This window comes from Anser anser (genome assembly GCF_964211835.1).
Source record: "Anser anser genome assembly, chromosome: 3".
In the NCBI taxonomy this organism is placed as follows: Eukaryota; Metazoa; Chordata; class Aves; order Anseriformes; family Anatidae; genus Anser; species Anser anser.
In genome coordinates, this window is record NC_139722.1 from 110520973 (window position 1) to 110536591 (window position 15619).

Consider the following 15619-nt stretch of genomic DNA (forward strand, 5'->3'; position numbering starts at 1 on the left):
TCCCCCGGTGCCAGGCGCTGCGCCGGGGGGCGAAAACTTTCCGCGAGCGGCTCGGGGGGGCTCGGAGGGACGGGAGGAGGAGGAGGAAGGGGGGAGGAAGGTGAGGGGGGGGGGAGGAAGGTGAGAAAAGGGGGGAAAGGTGCGGAAGGGGCGCGCAGAGCCCGGCGCTGCCCGGGGGCAGGGGCCGGGGCGCGGTGCGGGTGCGCGGGGGAGCGCGGAGCGGGGAAGGTTGGGGGGGGGGGCTGATTTGGGGGGGCGGGGGGGGCCGTCGCCCTGCTCTGCCATTGCCCGGGCTGCTGTCAGTCAGGCGGGGAGCGGCCGGGGATTGGCGCCGGGCTGGTTACGCACTCGCTTTGCGCGCACATACAAGGCTAGGGCGGCGGGCAGGGGCTCCATCCTCCGCAGGGCCGCGGCTCCGGCGCCCCGACAGCGCGGCCCGGCCGCCAGGTAACGCGGGGCGCCGCGGCCCCCCGAGCCGGCCGGGGGCTGCGAGGCCCCGGGCATCGCCCCCCCAAGCCCGCCTCCCCCCCCGACCCCCCCCCCCCCCCCCGCGGTGACCCCCCCCTCCGTTCTCTCCCCCCCCCCCCCCCTTTCCTCCCCGCCCTGCGCGCAGCCCCCGACGGCCCCTCCGCAGCCGCGGCCCCGGAGCCGTCGGGGGGCGGGGGGTGCCGGGGGGGGCGGCCCCGCTTTAATTCCCCCCAGCCCCGTCCCGGCTCCTCGCCTTCGCGCGGCGCCGGCCCCACCTGCGGCCCGGGGGGTCCCGGCCTCTGCCGCCCCCCCCCCGGGGCTCCGCGGGGAGACCCCGGCCCGGCCCCCCCGGCCCCCCCCTCCCCGCCGCCAGCTCGGGCTCCCGCGCCCCTCTCCCCTTTTCCCTCCCTTCTTTTCCCAACTCTCGGCCGCTTCCAATTAAAACGTCCCCGGCCGCTCGCTTTTCACTTAATTATCCTTCCCTCCTCCGCTCCCTCCTTCGGGTTCCTAATCCAATTACCCCGCTAAATAATTGCTTTATCTCTCCCCATCCCGAGGAGCCCCGAGCCGGGCTGCGCGGCCCCTGACGCCGCTCTCTGCTCTCTCCCCAGGAGCTGCGGCCTCGCCCGGCGCCGCCGGGACCCCCTCGCAGCCCCCAGCCTGCGAGCGGCGACTCCCGGCCGGGGGGGACCCAACCCGGAGACCCCCAGCCCGGGCACCCCGCGGGGACCCGCACGGGACGGGCCGGGACCCACGGACGGAGCCGGCGTCCCGCACCGCCCGGCCTCGGCGGCGCTCAGCGCTTATTTCCCCCTCGCCCGAGTTTTTGTGCTTTTTCGTTTGGTTATTTTTTGGTCTTTTTTATTTCCCCCCCGACTCCACGCATTCGTTTGTGGTTTTTTATTTTTTGTTTTTATTTTTTTTCCCTCGTCTTTTTTTTTTTTAATCATTATTACTGCCTTTTTTTTATTACCATTTTTACATTTTTTTCTTCCCGCGGGACGTTGGAGGGAACCCGCCCGGCTTTTAGCATGATGTCTTACCTCAAACAGCCCCCCTACGGCATGAACGGGCTGGGGCTGACGGGCCCGGCCATGGACCTGCTGCACCCCTCCGTGGGGTACCCGGGTGAGTCCCCCCCGAGCCCCCTCTGCGCGCGCCCCAGGCTGGCGGCACCTTCGGCAGCCACGTTCCCCCCACCCCATCCCCAAGATTTCGTTTGCTCCCGTGGGGATTTTTAATTTTAAACAATCCTTTAAAAAAAAAAAAAAGAGCTACGACTACTAACGATGATTTTATTTCCCCACAACGAAATCTCCCCGTGCCCCCCGCTGGGGCTGAGCCCGACCCTTCCCCAGCGTTTCGCCGCTCGCCCTGCCCGCAGCGGGATGGGATCCGGCCCCATCGGGCAGCGCTCTCGGGGCTGGGGAGCTGCTTTGTGGGGTGGTGGTGGGACAGGATGGGGGGTGATCCCCAGGCCCCTTCCCCGGGAGGGCTGGGGCTCCTGCCGTGCACAGGGGGGGTCCGGTGCACGCAGGGGGTCGGTGGTGACCAGGTGCGTGGCGGTGCTTGCCCCCAGCCACCCCGCGGAAGCAGCGGCGGGAGCGCACCACCTTCACCCGCTCGCAGCTGGACGTGCTGGAGGCACTTTTTGCCAAGACCCGCTACCCCGACATCTTCATGCGGGAGGAGGTCGCCCTCAAGATCAACCTGCCCGAGTCACGAGTCCAGGTACCCGTGGGGAGAGGGGGGCTGCGGGGGGTGCCCTGGATCGACCAGCCCTGAGCTTGCTGCCACGCTCAGCGCTGCTGCCTCGGGTCGCACGCGGGTTCCTGGCTGCTTGGCTGTCCTGCCATGGTGCTGCCTTGGGGAAGGGGCTATAGAATATAAAAATATTCACCTTATTTACCTTATTTTTATATATTTTTAATCTTGAATTTAATTTCCCTCCTGCCTACTGCTGGGGGTTAGCAGCCCGTGTGCTCCCTCCGGCGCACCCCACCAGGCTCGGTGTGCTGCTCCTTGGGGAGGGATGCTTGGTGGGGTGGGATGTGTGAGCAGGATCCTTTCCCCTTCCCCAGGTTTGGGGGGACGGAGGTCTTTTGGCTGAGGGGCGCGAGCCGGGCTTACAAACTTGTGAGCGCAACTCTGGCGTACACCCCTGTGAACTTTGTCTGTGGGAAGCGCCAGGCAGGACGCCCCGTTCCCGGCCGCCCGCTGTTGGCAGCCTCGTTTTTTTGGGGGGTTGCATGGGGTGGCCGGGCACCTGTCGGGGTGCAGACAGAGTGGTTTTGGGGTGCAGGGGTGTGCGGTGTAATGGCAGGGTGCGGGTGCTTGGAGTGAGGTTGGCTGCGGGGATGGGTGTGCTCAGGGCGAAGAGGGGACGGGGGACAAGCGAGGGCCCCAGAGGTCCCCCAGCTTGTTCCCTCCTCGCCCCATTACTCACAGCCCCCCTTTCCCCCCCCCCCCTCCCCCCCCAAGGTCTGGTTCAAGAACCGCCGCGCCAAGTGCCGGCAGCAGCAGCAGAGCGGCGGCGGGGCCAAGAGCCGCCCAACCAAGAAGAAGTCGTCCCCGGCCCGTGAGAGCTCGGGCTCGGACAGCAGCGGGCAGTTCACGCCGCCGGCGGCCGCCTCCAGCTCCTCGGCCTCCTCCTCCTCCTCCAGCTCGGCCTCCTCGGCGGCAGCGGCAGCCGGCGGTGCCCCGGCCTCCCTCAGCACCCCGGCCTCGTCCATCTGGAGCCCGGCCTCCATCTCTCCCGGTGCTGCCCCGGCGGGGGTGACGGTGCCCGAGCCCCTGCCGCCGGCCGGCGCCTCCTGCATGCAACGCGCCGGCCCCGCCGCCTCCGCCAGCTACCCGGTGTCCTATGGCCAAGGCGGGGGGTACGGGCAGGGCTACCCCGCGCCGCCCTCCTCGTCCTATTTCGGGGGTGTGGATTGCAGCTCCTACCTGGCCCCCATGCACTCCCACCACCACCCCCACCAGCTCAGCCCCATGGGGCCCTCCTCGGTGCCGGGCCACCACCACCACCACCCGCTGAGCCAGAGCTCGGGCCACCACCACCACCACCATCACCACCACCACCAGGGCTACGGCGGCACCGCGCTGCCCTTCAACTCCTCCGACTGCCTGGACTACAAGGAGCCCGCCGCCGCCGCCTCCTGGAAGCTCAACTTCAACTCCCCCGACTGCCTCGACTACAAGGACCAGGCGTCCTGGCGCTTCCAGGTCTTGTGAGGGGTCGCCCCCTGCCTCGGACCCCCCGCCCCGGGCGTCCCACCGGGCTGCGGCTCCGTCTCGTCCTCCCCCCCTCGGTGAGTGGTGCCGAGGGGCCCCCGTCTCTCCTGACTGATATTTATTTGCTTCCCGCGCCCCTCCGGCGGGCTTATTATAATTATTATTTTTTTAAATGGAACAGAAGAAGAAGAGGACTTTTAACAAAAATAATTAAAAATTAAAAAAAAAAAAGAGGAGGAAAAAAAAAAATAGAAACTAAACGCCTGCTGTCTCCCCGGGGCCCGGGCTGGCTCCTGCCCCCTGGCAGGAGGGGTCCCTTGGTGCCCCCCTGTGCGGGAGCCCCTGGTCCCGGGCGCGCCGGGCTCGCTGTAAATACTCGGCTCCGTTGCAGGGACCGTCGTCGTTTTTAGTTGACGCTCTCGGGTTGGCGTTTTATCATGAGCCTAACACGAAAAACGAAACTTTAAACTATTTTTTTTTATTATTATTAAATTTTATTTTTTATTTTTTTTCCCCCTAAAGGTGATTCTGGCTCCTACCCCACCCTGGGGCAGCAGGGGTCCCGCATCCTCTGTCTGTCTGTCCGTCTGTCCCCGCGGGGCTGGGGCGCCGGGGTCCAGCCTCGTCCTGGAGCGGGGGGCAGCAGCTGGGGGGGCCGCGGGGGAGGAGGAGGAAGAGGAGGGGGTGGGAAGGGCTGCTCGGCTGATCCGCGACCCGCAGACCAAAAAAAGAAAAACTTTTTGAAAAAATTTAAAAAAATAATAAAAAGAAAACCAGGAGGAAAACAAAAAACGGCTTTGGGTTTTGATTGCTGTGGTTTGGTGTTTGGGGTGCTGGGGGCAGCAGCTCTGCGTCGGGGCGAGTGGCGGGGGGAGGGGGGATTTTTGTTTGCCCTCCTGGCAGCTTTGCCCCATGGGCATGGGGCAGAGGGGTGAGGGCGGGGGGGTCCTGAGACCGTCACCCCCCCCCCCACCTCCCTGTCTGGTTTTGGGGACCACCCTGCGGCCCCAGACAAAGCCCAGCGCGAGGCAGCTGGTGCTGCCCCGTCCTTCCTCCCTGTGCCTCCTCTTCCCCCAGGAGGGTCCCGGCAGGACTGAGGTGCAAGGACGGGGTGTGAGGGGGCTCCCCCCGCCCCCCTGCAGTTGTGTGGGCTCCGGGCTCCTTTAATTACCGCCGTTAATTGGTTTCCCCACTCATTGCCCCCCAGCCAGGCTGCTCCACGCTCGCCTCTGCAGGATGGGGACGGGGATGGGGTTGGGGTTGGGTGAGCGCTGCCCGAAATGCCCAAACCTGGCACGCTGGGGCCCGGGGGCAGCCTTGTTGGGGGGGGGGGCACGGGGGTCCCCCCGGACGCACGGACAGGCGGAGCGGCAGGTGCGCCAGAGGTGCTCGGCACCGCGACTTCAGCCCCGGCTCCCGGCGTTTCCCTCCGTGTCCGCCACCGGCTGCGTTTGGTCGGGACTCGGGGGGGGGGGTCATTGCTCACCTGCCCCCCCCCCGCCCTCCCTCGCCCCCATTTCTTTCCCATCCTCTCCCCGCAGCTGCTGGGGGCCGGGGCGGGGGGACCGCTGCTGCTGCTGCTCCTTCCCCCTTTGTCAAGGTGCTTGGGGCATTTCCACGTTGGCTTGGTTTTTTTTTGGGGGGGGGGGGAGATTTTGAAACACCCCCAAATCTCTGTCCTGCTCCCCATGGTCGTGTATTAGTGCCTGGGGCAGCCGGGACCCCAATGTGCCCCCATCCCTGGGGGGAGGGTGTGTGGGGGGAAGGTACCAAGGCGCTGACATGCTACGGACGGATGTTTTGGGGAGGGTTTGGGCATTTTTGGGTCCATCCTCCCCAGGGCACGCAGGTGGAGGTGTTACCCACGGGCGACATGGGCACCCAGTGTCCTGTGCCACCTGGTGTGTCCAAAATAACACCTACATGCCGATGCGGAGCTCTTCTGCTGGTGGTGCTTGGTACCTGGTGCCCCTGCACTGCGCTTCCCAAACCCTAAAACCCTCTTTTACGCACCAAAAAGTTGTTCCATCCCTCGTGGTGCAAGCTGAAGCTACGCGTCAGCCCAGAGCCCGGTATTTGGTAGCCTTGGTAGCCTTATTGCTCTGAACCTGCCCGCATCCCACATCCCAGCTCCTGCCCCAAAACCACGCCGGCGATGCCTCGGCCGGGCACCAGCACGTGCTGCGGGGCTCACAGCACCTACAGGCATCCCCCCTGTCCCCCGCTCTGACCTCCGCGTTATCCAGTGGCTGCTAATTCGGGTAGCAGTGAGCGCGTGGTAGAAATCCCACATTGGTCCCAACCCCGGGCTGGATTTCCCAGGCAGCAGCTCCGGTGCAGCTCTCTCCGGCCGGGGACACGCGGCACCACCGCTCTGCCCCGTCCTGGTGCTGCCCAGCCCCGGGCCCTGCCACTGCAGGCAGCCAGGGCTTCCCCAAGGAAGGCACGGAATGCTTTTTTAGGGCAAAAAAGCGAGATTTTAGGAAACGGCATTCTGGATCCTATGTACATTTCTAGTATCACTTCCTGTATATTTTTAAGCTGAAATCCTCTTAGCATGCAAAGTAAATAGATTATGATATACCGGAGGATTAAGCATCGCTGTCTGGTGTCAGATTAATCCCTCGCGCAGACCGCCACTTGTGCTGACAGGAGCGTGGCTGCGGTTCAGCCGGGCGGCTGCACCTCGGCGCCCGCGCAGCACCGGGCACAAAAATGTACATTTTTTTTCTATTTTTTTTTTTTCAGGCCAAAACCCAATTTCGAGAGGACGGCCGGTGCCGGGCTGTACCAACCGGGCACAAGGCACGGGACCTGGGGTGGGATGAAGCCCTGCGGCCGTGCCCACCTCGCATTTAACCACCCCAAAAACCCCGCAGGGATGCGGCAGGTCGCGGCTAGGGGAGGCAGATTAGGATCTGGACTCCGACGGGATGACGCTTAAGAGGCTCCGTGTCTTTTTTTTTTTTTTTCCTTTTTTTTAAAGGCAAAATAATGGTTATTCAGCTGAGATGATACATCTAGATATGAAAATTGAGAGCATTCTTAGAAAAATGCTGCCGACTGTGAAAGGCTGCTCTTTCACAGAGGCATCCTGAGTGGAGATGTTATCTGCTGGTATCTCAATGGAGCGGTTTTTCAGAGCCTGAAGTGGAAATTCAAATCTGCTTCCCAGTGAAGATTGCTAAAACATATAATGTGGCCAGACCGTCAGAATTTCTCCCGAGAAGTTTTATGATTTGCTCAATGAAACCAGCCCAAACCTTTCGGTGTCACACCATAAGCAGGGAGCCACAGTTACTCTTATTTTTAATGTCTGTGAAGGACCTGGGGGAGTTGCCACCACGGAGTCCTCTACGAAGATGTGTGGGGCAGTCCGGGCAAGGACATGCTGACACAAAGTCAGGGCTCATTGGGAGGTCTCCTTCTTCACCGGGGCTTCACCTCCTGGTCCGGGCTAGCTGTTAGTTCTCCGAAGGGCTTTCCGTGAGCTTCACCAGTGAGGTTCCCCCTGCCATGCTTCGACAGCCGAGGTGGTCCACGCATGGTCACACCAGCCCCAGGTGCACGAGGTGCAGTGAGCTGCTGCCTCCTGATCCCTGCGGGGAGAGGACAAACGGGGTGAGACGGGCACGGGGAGAAGCAACTGGAGATGGAGATCTCGCAGTGGTGACCCAAATGCCACCCCAAGCCAGGGAAAAGGGACGGTTCCCAAGAACAGCCCCAGTCTGGTGCCTAGAGGAATGCCCTGCAGTGTGGGGGATTGCCTTGTGGTGCGGGGCACTGCTCCCCTCCATCACCCTATTTTTACCTTCTCCCCATTTCGTTCTGGGAGCTGGGTCCAAGCCTGCCCATGAGCTCCCTTCTCCAGCAATGGCAAAAGCGAAACTTTATATTTTTGTTAACCTTTTAACTAAAACATACCTCCAGCACCACAAACCTGGGCTGACGCCAGTGGGGAGCCAGCCAGGTTTTCGGAGTTTTACGCGGGGAAGGTGTTTTTGCATTCCTGGTATGAGGGGAACAGCGCTGAGAGCACAACTACACATGCACCTTGGCGTCCCTGTTGGCGACCGGTGCGCGACAGCAAACCGAGCCCTGTGTTTTTGTACGGGACACGGCAATGTGTGCCATGGATAGAGGTTATTTCATAACGCGGGTTAGTGTGCCTGCAAAGTGCGTGAAATACTTTGCCTTGGGAAGAGCTGCGGCCCCGTGAGTCATTGCTTTCCTTTGACTCACAGCGAGCTGGCTCCTCGCGATGCAGAGAACGCTGGGCGTGGAGCTGGGCACAAAGGGGAACGCGTGCTTGTCCCGTCCCCGAGCATCAGAGCTGGCTGAAGGGCAGAGGGGGTGGCATGGCCCCGGGGTGGGGGGTGGAAGCAAAAAAACCCCCAAAACCCTTCCTCTCATGCCTGCTGATGGTGAAGGAACGGTGACCAGAGCAGCAGCCCCACCTCACAGCATGGTCCCCTCCGAAAGGAGCGCTCCTGCTGGGACGTGGGGGCGAAGACACAATGGCTGGACATGCTGAGTTTCATCCCCAGCTCGGTGTTGTCCCTGCGTGGAGGTGGCCATGACATGCCTTGTGCCCTAGACCCCTTCACCAGCTCATCCCAGCACCCAGAGCTGGGTCAGTGCCCAGTCAGCAGAGGGGTTTTGCTGGTGTCCCACTGCTGGGACGGGGCGGGCTCAGGAGGGGACGTGACTGCCTTTTGGTGCCTGAAGCTCTGCAGGCCAGGGGCAGGGGAAGGTGGGCTGGAGAACAAAGCCCTGTGTGGCCACCTCGAGTCCAAGGCCACTTGGTGGGGCCTTGTTCTTGGAGTCTCGGCGTCCTGAGCACCTCAGACGGAGATCGTCAGACATGGGGTTTTGTTTGGGTGATTTCTGCCCCTCTCTGGGGGGAGCTTACCAAAAACCCTCATCCCACACACTCTGGGCTCTGCAAACCTGCCTGGCTGTGCCATTTTTGCATGAGTGCTCTTCGCAAACCCATTTGCAAACCTATCTGGTGGCAACAAGGCAGACCTGGCGGTGTCGTGTGGGAAGCCTGTGATGTGGCATTGAGCCCGCAGACGTGAATCAAAGGATGAGGCGCGATACTGACGGGAGCTCTCTCCTGACATCTGCACATCACCTGAAGCAGCACCCCGGCAATAAAAAGCTGTAATAGTCTGACAAGAGCGTATCTCCACGGTGTGGGCAGAGAGCTGTCCAGGAACAGGGGAAGCCAGTGCAAGGAGCTGCCTGCAGTAAGGAGCAGCTCGTCACCCAGGGAAGTAAAACACGAACATCCTGACAGGAGAGCGTCCGCTTGTGCCCTGCAGAGTTCGGCTCGTGGGGCTTTGCATGGCAATGATGCGGGCCTGGTCCAGCGGGCGAAGGGAGGAGCGGGGCAGGAGGATGCACCCTGTAATCGAGAAGCCACTAAAGCCACCTCGGGCCCGCAGGGGTGGGAGGATGGAGGCGGTGGTTTGCTCTGCTTGATCTCCCCGGTTCTGGGGTGGAGACAAGGAGCCCTTCATCCTCCTGGAGCAGGAAGCAGGGAGAAACCTCGTCCCTGGGCCCGCTCCCAGCAGGCACCGCTTTTTCTGCTGGAGATGAGTCTCAAGGACATGGTGAAGGTGGGAAGGGAGGAGAGGGGGAGAGGGGGGCACAAGTAAGGTCCCAGGGGCTCCTTGTTGTAAAGCTCCCTCCTGTTTTTCCAGGCTGAGGCTGCCCGGTCCCAGCTCATAGATGTGGCTCTGTGGAAGGACACGTATCCTGTCAGATCCTGCTCCTTTTCACTGGGCATGCCTCCTCGTTTCCCTTGGGTGGCACCACATAAAACCTTTCTGGCTGGTCGTTTTGCCATATTATCACTCAGCTAAATAACTGCCACCAGGCCCCGTTGACTTCAGGACCTCAAATTCCTGCAACCAAGCAGGAGCCGTGTCCAGTCCGGAAGCAGCAGAGAGTCGTGGATCCCGTTTTCCAAAGGGCCCAGCAGGTGCTCAGGCCGGTGACAGGGTGCTTGGCGGCCTTGTCTCATTTATGGCTGGGTGCTGCCGCACAGAGCCTCTCTGACCTGACCTAGATAGTTTGCTCAAGACGATCAGCTCACAGCGTGACGCAGGCCGGGAGGGACCTCTGGGGATCACCAGGCCCAGCCCCCTGCCAGGCGCAGGCTGGGCCTTGAGCAGCGTGGCCCGCGAGGCCTCCCCTGTCCCATCTCCAGCCGTTCCTGGAAAACAGGGCTGGACACGAGCGCCGAGTCCTCCTGCTGCACCCATGCACCGAGGGGACGCGGGTGCCTCAGCTCAAAGAGGGTCCTGCCTCTTTGCAGCCTCCCGCAGGGCCGTGGGTTGCCTCTAGACACCAAACCTCGTCCGACTGCTCGGGCGCTGCTTGGCCGCGTGACAGCCGGCTGCGCGGGCAGGCGCTGGGGAGGTTTTGTCGCCCGCTCTTTGCAGTTTCAGGGAGGAAAGGCTTCCTCATAGCTGAGCAGCAGCGAGCGAGGCCGTGCACTGCCACATGCCCGTGAGAGCTTGGGTCCGCGTTGTCCACACCTTCACCAAAGCCTCCATCTGCACCAGGTCACTTCAGCGTCTTGCCAAGGAACCGCAACGGGGGACACAAAACCCCCCCCCGGGTCGCAGCTGCAGCGCTCCTCCTGCAGCGCTGCCTGTGCAAGAAGGGCTGGGCTTTGGGTGTGCTCCCCGTGCGTGGCACCGAGCCCGGTATTGTGAGGGCTTCCTCTGAAGCAACGTGTGGGAAGTGGCGGTGGAGGGACGCCAGGACGGGGAGCAGCAGGGTGAAAGCCTCAGGGACCTCGGGGACCTGGGGGCTTCGGGGATGGTTGCCCTGGCACTGCCCTGGTGGGGGGGGAAATGTGAAATGGTAGCATGGGGACTCGCCATTGAGAGCCAGGTCCAGCCAGTGCTGCAGGGCCTGGGTCCAGAGCTGACGATGAGCTTGAGTTTGGGGTGAATTTGGGATGGGTCGCACTAAAGGCAGCGGCCAGCCCAGTTAGCTGGCTAGGAAGGAGCTGGGTGCTGGTTTCTGTGCTGGTCCCCAGCTGCTGCTGGACACAGATTTCCATACTCCGGTACAAGTCAGGACAGACGAGTGCTGTAACGTGACCCCAGATGCACGAAGTTAATGCTGCGTGGATGCCTCTTCTACTCCAAACCACTGGAGCTCACAAAGGACTCCCTCATCCTCAGCACGTCGTTTCCATCGTTTCCAGATGCTGATCTCAGCTGCTGCCTCCCGTCCCTCGGCCCTGCCAAAGCCAGCAGACCAGAGGGGTGGAGACCCAACTCACCAGCAAGTGGCTCTGCAACGAATGGTGAGGTTGGGGCACCTGGACTGGTGTCCCACCAGAATTCAGAAATTAACTTGTGTTAATTTTTTGGACCTGAAGCATGCTTTAAGTCCTTAATTACATGACGGCTAAGTGCTTTTTCTTACTATCGCTCACATTACACAGCCTACGCATTTGTGCTCGTGGCTTTCATATGGTGGCAACCCAGGGCTTTCAAACGAGGTTTTAAGTTCATTAATTAATTCAGCTGCTCCTATCTTACATCCAGCTCAGGGCAGGAGCAGCGAGCTGCTGGCCAGCTGGGCTGCCAGCCACCAACCTCCTCACCATCCCTGCAGCTCCATTTCACTCCTCGCCACGTCCCCAGGGCCACCGAGCCACCAAAGGTCAGCCGGAGACCTCCTCCAAGCATGGGGACCTCCCTGCCACCACCGCGCCGCCGTCATCCACCCGCAGCCTGTCCCCATCCTCCACCCAGCCCACGTGCGCTGGGGCCCGCGGGAGGCTGCAGAGGTGGGGCCGGCGCGTGCTGTGCTCCAGCGCTTTGGGACTGGTAGAACAGCTCTTAGCACGATTTCACTTGGCACGGCTTCGTAACGAAAGAAAGAAAGAAGTGCCATCCTGCTCCGCTGGGAGGTTGAAGAGTTTCCTTTCTTTCTTTCTCTCTCTCTCTTTTTTTCTTTTAAACGATCTGTTTGTACCGTGGCCAAACATTGAATACTTTGGCCTCGAAAATAAAAGTTTCAACAGAGGAGGCTACAATATAGGCAGCCTTCTACCCTTATCCGTCCTGCCGTGACACAGCTCGTGTTTTATTTATTTTTTTCCCCTGTAAATGAGGACTGGAGGAGTGCGTCAGTGCTGCACGCTGCTGACTCACCAGCCCCACGTATGTGCTCTGTAAGCACCAACACCAGCCCCCCCGGGGCACTGGCCCAGGGCAGGTTCCTGGGGAGATGGTGTGGTGTGCAGGGTCTGGGGATGGGGGCACTGTCTCCCTACCTGCATGGGGTGCTCTCCCCTCTGCTCTGGTGGGCTTCTTGTGGTGCACAAGCACCCACAGCAGCGCAGGAGAGGAGGAGAATGTAAGGCTGGAGGCTGACGGGGGGGAGAAAGGGCTGGGCCACCTTTATTTTGGCAGCACCTAGCAGTTAAATCAGCTTAAAGTGATCGTGAAACCCCAAGGTAGGATTTCATGCCTCTCTACCATGGGCTCGCTGTTGAAAGCGCCAATATGAGCATCAGCTAGCTCGAGTAAGATGAATGTGGAGCGAGGACAAGGAGTCCTTTCTTACGTCCCATCCAGCAGCCACTGGCTAATAATGATTTTTGACTTCTACGCGCTGTGATCAGCTCAGCGCCGCGGACGAAGCCCCGTCCTAGCAGCACGGTATAGGCAGCATTTCTACCAATTTTAGTGAGAGCCCTGCAGGCAGACAGCTTGCAGGGGCAGGCTCTGGAAGTTTCAGGAAGCTGCAAAATAGAGTAAATAATAATAAGCAGAAATAAAAAAAATAAATGAGAAATGCTTTACCTGCTCTGTAGGAACTGCTCTCAAATTTCCTTAAAAAAAACACAACACAGAAGATCACTGTGTTATTTACATTCCATTGAACTTGCTGAAAAACCCAAACAAACAAGGGCAAGGTATTAGGTAACTCTTTCACGTTTTTGATAGGACACAGCTATTTTATATCCTGTTATTCAATGGCTGAATTAAAATATTTAATACATGGCTTCTGCAAGTTTATACATGTAGGACACATATATTCCCTCAAACACTACGCCGGGTTAAAGCAACAGTGATTTTTTGCGGCTAGGGCAGCGTGGAGACGTGAAGCCAGCGGTGGGTGCATGTCCCCATGTCCTCCTCACTTGGTGGGTCCTGCTGCACGAGTGGGATGCTCGCACTGCAACGCAACCTTGGACGCAGCTCACCTCTCGTGCTGGGGGTAAGCCCGAGGTAGCCATAGGGTGGTGGGGCTGGGTGCGGGCTGCCTGCCCGGGCACTCCTCTGGTGTCTCGAGAGGGTTTTGCAGCCTGGGTGCTGTCAGGTTTGCTGCTGGAGGTGCTTGGGGATGAGGCGTCTTCGTGTTATGGCTTGAGCTGAGCTAACAGCTGCCCACGTCAGAGAGAAGTCCTGCTGCAGGCACCGCGCCTCTGCCCCTCGCTGGCGCTGCCTGCCGTGTCCTGTGGTCCCCGGGCAAGGCTTTTGGCTCAGGGGACAGAGCCTGAAGGAAGGGTAAGGGCCTTGCTCACTTCCTACACATCTGATTGTACAAGTGATGGGACACCAGGGCAAGGCAGAAGACAAAAACCCCCTTGTGCAAAGACCCTTAGGTCCTCCTGCCTGGCTGGTGTTGCAGGGTGACTCTTTAGCTGTGACTTTCTCCTGCTGGAGCACTCCTCTCTTGCCCTGCTGTGCTATGTTGAATCTGCTGTCTCCACAGAGGTATCAAACACTGCTGAAGCAAGACAGCCACGTCTGTTTGCTCCAGAACCCCGTGCAGAAGCAGTGGGAGATGCTGCTGCACAAACCCTGCCATAGCCAAAGCTCTGCTGCTGGAGGACCTGGCCACCACACGCCAAACAACATCAACCCAAACTAATGAACACTTCTCACATCTTGCGTCCGCACTGAATCATGAACTGCACTGCAAGGTAAGGAGTTTCACGAGATCAGGTGATTTATTTTATGTCCCAAGAGCTGGGACGAGGAGCTCCAGCTGGGACCTGATGGCTGCTACAGGAGCCGTGGCCTCGTTCCTCTCCCTGCTAAGTACACGCAAAGCGAGCTCGAGGCTTATTTCTCTTCCCAAATTCAAGTTCTTTGTCAAGATACCAATCCCCATTACTTTCCTAGCTCCGTCCTATTGTATATATTCAAAAGCAACTTGTTTGCTTACCTTCCTGGCTCCCAGGAAAGGGCTTCTCCACCAGGGAGGTGGCATGGTCACCGGCTCCAGACCTCCCGTCCCTGTCCTCTGCTTGTCTGCTGCCTGCGGGTCTTTAAAAACAAAACAGAAGTGATAGGAGGGGAGGGAACAAGGGATGAAGAGCTGGGGAGAAGCTGCATAGCCGAGCAAAGTGGTTTTGTTTGTTTCATATCTTATCAAGCACACAGCAGCCTGCACAATTGCCTGGTGACAAATTGCAGCTCTTTTTTTTTTTTTTTTTTATCAGGTGCTAGTAGGTCTGCTGATCGAGCATCACCAGCAGCACTTGCTTGGCCTCGCAGTCACTCCAGGACTGTCCCATCAGCCAAAATGCACTGAAATCCACATTGCGAAGGAGCTGCAGGGAGGAACACACCAGCTCTGTGCCATACAAAATGAGGATGGACTTATTTACATATTTATTTATTTATTTATTTATGTTTCTAGTTTCATTTTCTTCATGCATCATTAATCTCTGCTTGGGTAAGCACGCGGAAAGGCAATCCATTCCCAAAGCAGTGGAACTGGAAATCTGGAAGCCGTCTTGCCTTGCCTGCTCGCTGCTCGTCCCGCTGTCCAGAAATGCCCTGCTAAGTCCAGGGGAGCTTTTCCTTCAGCAAGGACCAGCCCAGCAGAGAAAACAAAGTGAACCTCTCAAGCCAGACCAACTGGAGAGCCCTTGGCCCTCGTTTGGGTGGAATTTCCCCCTCTGTGGACAGAGTCATGTTTACTCTATCACGCTACCATACATAGGGGTGCAATTGCACCGTGTGTTGTTTGTTTTTCAAGGCTGCAAGTCCTCAAAGGTGGCTTTGAGATACAACAGCAGTGAAGTTGTGAGAAGGAAAATGTGAGTGCTTCTGTGTGGCACCCGATTTGTCACCTGCCACCATGCGAAATCTCACTGGGCTTTGGAAGCACAAACAATATGTTCCCAGCACAAAAAGCCCTTTACTACTGACAAGAATGTAAATAATTAAAGAAAAAGCTCAGAATTTCTCCACCTCTTTGTCTTCCCCCTACCCATTGGGCAATAGCTATGCAAGCAGCTGGACATCTATCAAGCCACTGAAAGCGACGCTCTTCATCAGCTTTCCCGAGCCGTGTTTAAGCTGCAGTAATGCACCTCTGCCATCACGCTAAGCTTTATTGGTTCTGCAAAAGAAACTAAGAAACTTCGTTGGAGACCAGATTATGCCAGCTGCAAAAACGGAGGGATTCTTCTGCTGTTCGACCCCATTATCTCCTCTGTAGTATCTTGATCAGCTTTCTAACACACAGCCTCGGATTCTGCCGAGACCCGTAAATTGCTTTTTTGGCTGCCAAATTGTCATAACCCTTCTATTTTTGTGTTCTAAAAGAGCTTAAAGCCGTCCATCCTCTTTGGACGTGTCTTTAAAATTGACCAGTACTGGGAGGATTTCATGTCTATCCGAAGGCTTAGAAGAAGATGTTACTTCTACCGAGCTTCTAGTTTTACAGTCAACAGACGTGAAAAGCCCAGCGGGGATAAAAGGAACTTAACCAGTTCTGTCTAATGCATATAAATCTACCTAAGAGCTCAAGGCACTGGAAGTACTCAATGCGCTACGTTTATCTGAGTCTAAGATACAGAAATGGGTCTTCAGCCCACATGCCACATGTCCCGTTCGGATGCCAAGTTAATATGAATTAA

The 15619-nt window shown here is 58.9% G+C and overlaps 2 protein-coding genes across 13 annotated transcripts in view; one reads left to right on the plus strand and one right to left on the minus strand.

The window, feature by feature from the left end:
- Positions 1 to 289: 289 nt before the first annotated feature.
- On the plus strand, positions 290 to 4484 carry OTX1 (orthodenticle homeobox 1). Of its 2 annotated transcripts, XR_014582870.1 has the most exons (5): positions 290 to 447; positions 1080 to 1596; positions 2048 to 2199; positions 2950 to 3779; positions 4225 to 4484. XR_014582870.1 is itself a non-coding variant. In XM_083832230.1 (4 exons), the coding sequence occupies exons 2-4, from the start codon at positions 1500 to 1502 to the stop codon at positions 3700 to 3702; spliced, it is 1002 nt and encodes a 333-aa protein (XP_083688356.1). In that variant the 5' UTR covers positions 290 to 447; positions 1080 to 1499; the 3' UTR covers positions 3703 to 3952. The 2 variants fall into 2 exon arrangements, 1 of the variants encoding a protein (XP_083688356.1); XM_083832230.1 differs by lacking the exon at positions 4225 to 4484 and having other exon boundaries at positions 2950 to 3952.
- Positions 4485 to 5327: 843 nt separating this feature from the next.
- Positions 5328 to 15619, minus strand: part of WDPCP (WD repeat containing planar cell polarity effector) — a 150840-nt gene continuing 140548 nt past the window's right edge. For 3 of the 11 annotated variants that reach the window (XM_083832219.1, XM_083832220.1, XM_083832223.1), the window contains 3 exons: positions 13915 to 14015; positions 12543 to 12571; positions 5329 to 7301 (listed from right to left, as the gene is read on the minus strand). In XM_083832219.1, coding sequence (XP_083688345.1) covers positions 7251 to 7301; positions 12543 to 12571; positions 13915 to 14015 — 181 coding nt within the window. In that variant the 3' untranslated portion in view covers positions 5329 to 7250. The other 8 variants (XM_083832222.1, XM_083832228.1, XM_083832218.1 and 5 more) reach the window with 5 other exon arrangements.

Excerpts from the sequence above, each read along its gene's own strand:
- OTX1 (XM_083832230.1), top strand. The coding sequence starts at position 1,500 with ATGATGTCTTACCTCAAACAGCCCCCCTACGGCATGAACGGGCTGGGG. Across the intron at positions 1,597-2,047 it reads CCCCTCCGTGGGGTACCCGG|CCACCCCGCGGAAGCAGCGG; the intron begins GTGAGTCCCCCC and ends GCTTGCCCCCAG. Across the intron at positions 2,200-2,949 it reads TGCCCGAGTCACGAGTCCAG|GTCTGGTTCAAGAACCGCCG; the intron begins GTACCCGTGGGG and ends TCCCCCCCCAAG.